At 50.5% G+C, this 7,936-nt stretch overlaps 1 protein-coding gene across 1 annotated transcript in view; it reads right to left on the reverse strand.

Moving 5' to 3' along the window:
* Positions 1-4,936: 4,936 nt before the first annotated feature.
* LOC311375681 (uncharacterized protein) overlaps positions 4,937-7,936 on the reverse strand; it is a 5,173-nt gene continuing 2,173 nt past the window's right edge. The window contains exons 3-4 of the mRNA XM_084490748.1: positions 7,864-7,936; positions 4,937-5,289 (exon numbers count right to left, since the gene is read on the reverse strand). The exon at positions 7,864-7,936 is cut by the window's right edge and continues 98 nt beyond it. Of these exons, the coding sequence (XP_084346874.1) occupies positions 5,150-5,289; positions 7,864-7,936 (213 nt within the window). The 3' untranslated portion in view covers positions 4,937-5,149. The remainder of the gene's footprint in view (positions 5,290-7,863) is intronic.

Consider the following 7,936-nt stretch of genomic DNA (forward strand, 5'->3'; position numbering starts at 1 on the left):
AACCAGAAGCTGAGTGTTTAATAAAATATACTGTCCATAATCGCGCCATATGCTGGAGACAATGTAGCAATGATAATAGAAACAACTTGGGTGAGCGATGACACGTTTTGGGTTGATCGTGACATCAGAGCGTCGAAATAGTTGGTGTTGTTGTTGTTGTAATAATCCAAATCTTCCTCCGAGCTACCCGCCTTGGTACGGCGGTAGGCGGACGCGTACCAGCCGTCTGCCGTCAACGCCGCCGCCCCGGCTGCCGCGACGCGCACCGGAGACGAGCGTGCCGTGGACCTGTAGCGAGAGCACGTCCCGGCGCCGTTATATTTTCCCGCGTTTGAGTTTGTGATAGTAAGCGTGTAGTAAATTATACTAGAGTTTGTGATGCATTTTGGAAACAGGAGATGAGCCCCTGGTCTAATGCGCCACCTGGCTTGAGAAACCCCATCTTTTTCCATTTTCAAACATTTTTGAAAAAGCTCCAGGGAGCCACTAGGCGGCGTTAAAGAGCCGCATGCGGCTCTAGAGCCGCGGGTTGCCGACCCCTGGGTTAGACGGTACAGAGACAGGTCATTAAGGAGCAGGTAGGGGTTAGACAGTACAGAGACAGGTCATTAAGGAGCAGGTAGGGGTTAGACAGCACAGAGACAGGTCATTAAGGAGCAGGTAGGGGTTAGACAGCACAGAGACAGGTCATTAAGGAGCAGGTAGGGGTTAGACAGTACAGAGACGGGTCATTAAGGAGCAGGTAGGGGTTAGACAGTACAGAGACAGGTCATTAAGGAGCAAGTAGGGGTTAGACAGTACAGAGACGGGTCATTAAGGAGCAGGTAGGGGTTAGACAGTACAGAGACAGGTCATTAAGGAGCAGGTAGGGGTTAGACAGTACAGAGACAGGTCATTAAGGAGCAGGTAGGGGTTAGACAGTACAGAGACAGGTCATTAAGGAGCAGGTAGGGGTTAGACAGTACAGAGACAGGTCATTAAGGAGCAGGTAGGGGTTAGACGGTACAGAGACAGGTCATTAAGGAGCAGGTAGGGGTTAGACAGTACAGAGACAGGTCGTTAAGGAGCAGGTAGGGGTTAGACAGTACAGAGACAGGTCATTAAGGAGCAGGTAGGGGTTAGACGGTACAGAGACAGGTCATTAAGGAGCAGGTAGGGGTTAGACAGTACAGAGACAGGTCATTAAGGAGCAGGTAGGGGTTAGACGGTACAGAGACAGGTCATTAAGGAGCAGGTAGGGGTTAGACAGTACAGAGACAGGTCGTTAAGGAGCAGGTAGGGGTTAGACAGTACAGAGACAGGTCATTAAGGAGCAGGTAGGGGTTAGACGGTACAGAGACAGGTCATTAAGGAGCAGGTAGGGGTTAGACAGTACAGAGACAGGTCATTAAGGAGCAGGTAGGGGTTAGGCTGTGGACGTTGGAGATTGAACCCAGTGCCCTCCACTGGGATTCGACCACCACCACTAGACTGTCCTGCCAGTATTTCCCAGCTCTCCCAGCTCACAGTTTAACAACATTCTGCTTGGACGCTAGCGACTATAAACCGGCTTTACAGCCCAGACGGGTTTTGATTAAAACATGTCACTATCGCACCAAACAGACAACCTAGTAAATATCCATGCTGCCACACGCACACACACACACACACACGCACACACACCCACGCACGTGCACACACACACGCACGTGCACACGCACGCACGCGTGCACACACACATACACACATACGCACGCACACACACACACACAGTCGATATAGGCTGATACTGTTCACAGAATACAAAGGAAAGACTGACTCACCCTGAACGGACCAGGGGCAGAACGGACCAGGACCAGAACGGACCAGGGGCAGAACGGACCAGGAGAGTGAGCCCTGGTCAACACAGCTGACAGGCGTTAGACTGACGAGACCAGCGGAAGCGGAGCAGGTGATTGGCCCGTTCCACGGAGGGGTGACCTGACCAGGACCTCTGCTCCTCTTGTGTACCCGGGCACGGGTAGCGGACTCAACTAGTGCAGACTGGTACCAGCGCCCTGCTGGTCCATAGCAGGACCCCTAGTGAGTGTTATGAGACATGGGCGTTTGGTAACGGTCTATTGGGCCGGAGGGCCTTGAGGTGTGTTGACATCTGAGCATCTGAACCTGAATAGAGATTAAGAATCATCTTTTTATTTTCCCCCAATCGGTACCCACTGTCCACCCTCTACCGCTAACCATTCTGCACTGTCTAACCCCTACCTGCTCCTTAATGACCTGTCTCTGTACTGTCTAACCCCTACCTGCTCCTTAATGACCTGTCTCTGTACTGTCTAACCCCTACCTGCTCCTTAATGACCTGTCTCTGTACTGTCTAACCCCTACCTGCTCCTTAATGACCTGTCTCTGTACTGTCTAACCCCTACCTGCTCCTTAATGACCTGTCTCTGTACTGTCTAACCCCTACCTGCTCCTTAATGACCTGTCTCTGTACTGTCTAACCCCTACCTGCTCCTTAATGACCTGTCTCTGTACTGTCTAACCCCTACCTGCTCCTTAATGACCTGTCTCTGTACTGTCTAACCCCTACCTGCTCCTTAATGACCTGTCTCTGTACTGTCTAACCCCTACCTGCTCCTTAATGACCTGTCTCTGTACTGTCTAACCCCTACCTGCTCCTTAATGACCTGTCTCTGTACTGTCTAACCCCTACCTGCTCCTTAATGACCTGTCTCTGTACTGTCTAACCCCTACCTGCTCCTTAATGACCTGTCTCTGTACTGTCTAACCCCTACCTGCTCCTTAATGACCTGTCTCTGTACTGTCTAACCCCTACCTGCTCCTTAATGACCTGTCTCTGTACTGTCTAACCCCTACCTGCTCCTTAATGACCTGTCTCTGTACTGTCTAACCCCTACCTGCTCCTTAATGACCTGTCTCTGTACTGTCTAACCCCTACCTGCTCCTTAATGACCTGTCTCTGTACCGTCTAACCCCTACCTGCTCCTTAATGACCTGTCTCTGTACCGTCTAACCCCTACCTGCTCCTTAACGACCTGCCTCTGGATTCCCTGTGCGTTGCTGTGCATAAAGCCATCTGCTAAATGCCTTAATGGTGATGACTAGTGAGAGGTAAACAGTGAAAAGGAACATTTTTGTGGAGTTAGTGTGTCTGTCTGCGTTGGTTTCCTATTGCTTCCATTCAGTAGGAACTGTGACTCACTGCTGAGGAGAAGTGACCTCATCTCGGAGCCCGGGAACCCACAAAGTAGGGGGGGGGGCGGGGGGGTCACTAAATGGAGCACCATTGATCTTTTACTCCAAATCCAAATCAAATCAAATTGGACGAGTCCTGAGATGTTTACTGTGTGTGTGTGTGTGTGTGTGTGTGTGTGGCTGTGTGTCTGTGTGTGTGTGTTTGTGTGTGTGACTGTGTGTGTGGCTGTGTGTCTTTGTGTGTGTGTGTGTGTGTGTGTGTGTACGTTATGAATATTTACGTTTATGTGTGCGTGTGTGTGTGACACTGTGTGTGTGTGTGTGTGTGTGTGTGACACTGTGTGTGTCATTGTGTGTGGCTGTGTGTGTGTGTGTGTGTGTGTGTGTGTGTGTGACACTGTGTGTGTCATTGTGTGTGTGTGTGTGTGTGTGTGTGTGTGTGTGTGTGTGTGTGCGTGTGTGTGTGTGTGTGTGTGTGTGTGTGTGTGTGTGACTTTTTGTCTGTAAATGCAAGATGATGATAATGTTGGTGATGAGGATGAAGACTTGTTCATGTTTATTTATTTAGACAATGATTCAGGTGAAAAACATCTGAAAACATCATTTAAATTTGGGCTAAGGAGGCATTTTAGCACAGGTTAGGCTTGGATTAGCAGTAGTTCAATAGTTCAATTAGTTTAGCACACAGACACTACATCCCTCTCTATTAAATGTACCGGGCTGCCATTTTGCGCCTAATGCTATAGTGCTACAGTATTAGCTATTAAACCAGCACTATGCCATCTTTAACTTGTTTTAGAGACTATAAAAGTCTACAGAAGACAATTCTCCCCCTTAGTGAATAACCAGGAATGTCCACCAAATTCAGAACATTCGGAAATCTGTCAACACAAGTGAGGACTTGTTCCATTGTGTGGTCTATAGTTCCTGTATGGAGAGAATAACGACACGTAGGCCAGCTGATTTTCAGTAGTTTTATTGAAAAATGCCTCTTCTGTTTCAGAAATAAATAAGAAAATAAGGCTGTGGGGTTCACAATCTGCAGTTCAAAACCAAGCAGCAATTCCATATCCATAGTCTTGCAAGCAGCTTCCCTCTGCATTTTGATATTTGAAATAAACGGCAACAACTCTCTTCCGGTTAGAAGGAGCGGTCGACAGGAGGTCGGTAACACTAAATATACACCACAGACATGCAAATTCCACCTTTCCGTAATGTGTTTTTGACGGCATAAAAAAAAAAAAAAAGAAAATGATAAATATTCGAGATACAAAATCTATGCGGTGTGTAACTTGTCCTACTGGAAGTGAATCTCTGTAAAGGCACTCTGAACAGAAAAGGCTATATAAGTTAAAGAAGTAGAAAGAAACCACGAGTGTGGCTTTTATATTTTGGACTTATCACCATGGCAACTTACGAATAAGACATTTCTCTCTCGCCGACGACCACTTCCTGTGGAGCAGGAAGTCGTTTCCCCTCTTCTTCCTGTTTACTTAGCGATGAAGCCTGCAGGACCCAGCACTGCCCGTTGATAAACCCGGGATGAGTCAATTACACAACCAATTAGAAACCAAATATTGTGGATGTTTTCGTCCGATTGACTTTCAGTCCAAGAAAAGCGTTTGGCTCCAACCCCCCCCACACCCCCCACCCCCCGACCCAACCCTGCCCCCCCCGCCCCTCCCTCCCCCTCCCCCCCCTCCCTCTTAAGCCCCTCCTCCAAAAACAAAAAAACCACGGGAGCTCGGACCAAAACGACCCCGTGAGGTTTCCTCGAGGCATCAGAAGGCGGTTCAGGGTATCAAACCCCGGTCTTTGTGGCGGGTGAACGCATGAAGGAATGATGCAGCTTATGATAGCGATTACGTAACAGGGAGACAGCGGTCACAGGTTTGGAACACACGGAGCGACAACGCCACGACACGAGGAGCTGCGGCCGGCGGCGCCGCCCGACTTATGACGCTCGCCTCTGGGACGGCGTCCTCGATAGAGACCTCTTGAGACGCAGGTTGTGTGACAGCTGCTCCTCCTCCTCCTCCTCCTCGCCGCCGCCGCCGGGCACCCGGTAGCTGTTGGGCTGGGCCGGCCGTTGGTCTGTCCGTCCGTCCGTCGGAGTGAGTGGGTGAGTGTGGGGGGGGGGAGAGAGAGGAGGTGGATTGGACAACAGAAGCGTGTTTACAGCCACGCACACAGGGGGCGTTGTGTCAGGGACCGCTGGCCGGACAGACGCAGGATCACAAACAGCTGGGGAACATCAGCACCTGCACTCCGGAGTGCTTTTTACCCCTTTCGCTTTTTCTTTTGTGTTAGGATCGTATTCGAGGAGCGATGGCGTCACTTTTTTGTCAGTTAAGCGTCGACAAAAAAATCCCCCAAAAAAATCAAGTCAATTTAAATCAATAATCATCAATCAATAATCAATAAGAAGATCCTATCAATAACCACCTCAAGGGGTTTCATCACAGAGACACACAGTTGAAAGTGAAATTGAATTGAAAAAAAAACATTAGTACACAATCCCAATACTTTGTACATTAGTAAGTCAAATAAAAAATAAAAAAAACGTACAAAAAGTTAAAAAAAAAGGTTATTTTTCAACGTCGGGTCGAATCGACTCAAAGTGGAGACGGAGGAGAGGAGTCGGCATTCCACAAGCAGCGGGGTGGTTACGATGCAAGCCCGGCACTACACGATGTTAGGAAGGGGGGGGGGGGGGGGGGTCAGCGTTGGACGCGGGTTCGATTCCCCCCCGGCGTACACAAGGCCCAGGAATTAGTGTTTCTATTTACATGACGTGGCCTCGGGCGGAGGTGATGCGACCAGGTGGTGTTGCGGAGGTCCCGGCCTGTACCATGTCCACCGCGGTGTTAGTAAGACCTGCCGGTCGGTGTTGTGACTCATGCTGCTCCCGTCTCCCCCGCTCTGCGCCGCTCGCCGGCCTCAAGGTGCAAAAAATGGCGTCAAGGTGCAAAAAACGGCGTCAAGGTGCGAAAATGGCCGCCATTGCCTCGGACGTTCCCTAAGATGTTAGTAATCCTCCTCTTTCAGTGGGTTAATGGTTTCGCTCCGTCGCTGGTTATCCGTGATCAGTTGCGCGAGCGTGTGAGTGTGGCGGTGGGGTTGGGGGGGGGGGGGTGGGTTGAGTGGGGTTGAGTGGGGGGGGGGGGGGGGCAGGTTGGTGTTTTGGAGGGAAAGCGTTGCAGGGACAGAGTGAGTAACTACGATCACCCTGAAACAGGCCAAACAGGAAGTGGTGTCAACGAGCGTGTTACGAGCAACATGTCAATCATCACTGTCAACTGGGGTTAGTTAGTACCATAGGGGTTAGTTAGTACCATACTATGAACCAGGGTTAGTTAGTACCATAGGGGTTAGTGAGTACCATACTATGAACCAGGGTTAGTTAGTACCATAGGGGTTAGTTAGTACCTTACTATGAACCAGGGTTAGTTAGTACCTTACTATGAACCAAGGTAAGTTAGTACCATAGGGGTTAGTTAGTATCACACTATGAACTGGGGTTAGTTCCATACCGTTGGTTGTAGGTAAGTTATAAGTTAATAAGCCTTTTGTTGAGAAGTTTAATCTCCAAACTATAAAGTTTAAGATCTCAAACACATTTACAATCACAAAGGCCCTTCTGGGCCCTCTGCAACTGACTCATGGCATGTCACAATTTCACCTTTTCTGAGGAGGTTCTGAGAGGGTTCTGAGAGGGTTCTGAGAGGGTTCTGAGGGGTTCTGAGAGGGTTCTGAGGAGGTTCTGAGGGGTTCTGAGAGGTTCTGAGGGGTTCTGAGGGGTTCTGAGGGGTTCTGAGAGGGTTCTGAGGAGGTTCTGAGGGGTTCTGAGAGGGTTCTGAGAGGGTTCTGAGGGGTTCTGAGGGGTTCTGAGAGGGTTCTGAGGGGTTCTGAGAGGGTTCTGAGGGGTTCTGAGGGGTTCTGAGGGGTTCTGAGGGGTTCTGAGAGGGTTCTGAGGGGTTCTGAGAGGGTTCTGAGGGGTTCTGAGGGGTTCTGAGAGGGTTCTGAGGGGTTCTGAGAGGTTCTGAGGGGTTCTGAGGGGTTCTGAGGGGTTCTGAGGGGTTCTGAGAGGTTCTGAGGGGTTCTGAGGGGGTTCTGAGGGGTTCTGAGAGGGTTCTGAGAGGGTTCTGAGAGGTTCTGAGGGGTTCTGAGAGGGTTCTGAGAGGGTTCTGAGAGGGTTCTGAGAGGTTCTGAGAGGGTTCTGAGAGGGTTCTGAGAGGGTTCTGAGGAGGTTCTGAGAGGGTTCTGAGGAGGTTCTGAGGGGGTTCTGAGAGGTTCTGAGGGGTTCTGAGGAGGTTCTGAGGGGTTCTGAGAGGGTTCTGAGGAGGTTCTGAGAGGGTTCTGAGGGGTTCTGAGGGGTTCTGAGGGGTTCTGAGGAGGTTCTGAGAGGTTCTGAGAGGTTCTGAGGGGTTCTGAGAGGGTTCTGAGGGGTTCTGAGAGGGTTCTGAGGAGGTTCTGAGGGGTTCTGAGGGGTTCTGAGGGGTTCTGAGAGGTTCTGAGGAGGTTCTGAGGGGTTCTGAGGAGGTTCTGAGAGGGTTCTGAGAGGGTTCTGAGGGGTTCTGAGGGGGTTCTGAGGGGTTCTAAGGGGTTCTGAGGGGTTCTGAGGGGGTTCTGAGAGGGTTCTAAGGGGGGTTCTCCGGCGCTGCTTACCTCTGTATCCTTGTCCGTTGTAGGGGATGCCCACGCACTGGGACGAGTCGCAGTACCCCGCCGGCCCCGGGGG

Source organism: Micromesistius poutassou, assembly GCF_964030765.1.
Source record: "Micromesistius poutassou genome assembly, contig: SCAFFOLD_1109, whole genome shotgun sequence".
In the NCBI taxonomy this organism is placed as follows: Eukaryota; Metazoa; Chordata; class Actinopteri; order Gadiformes; family Gadidae; genus Micromesistius; species Micromesistius poutassou.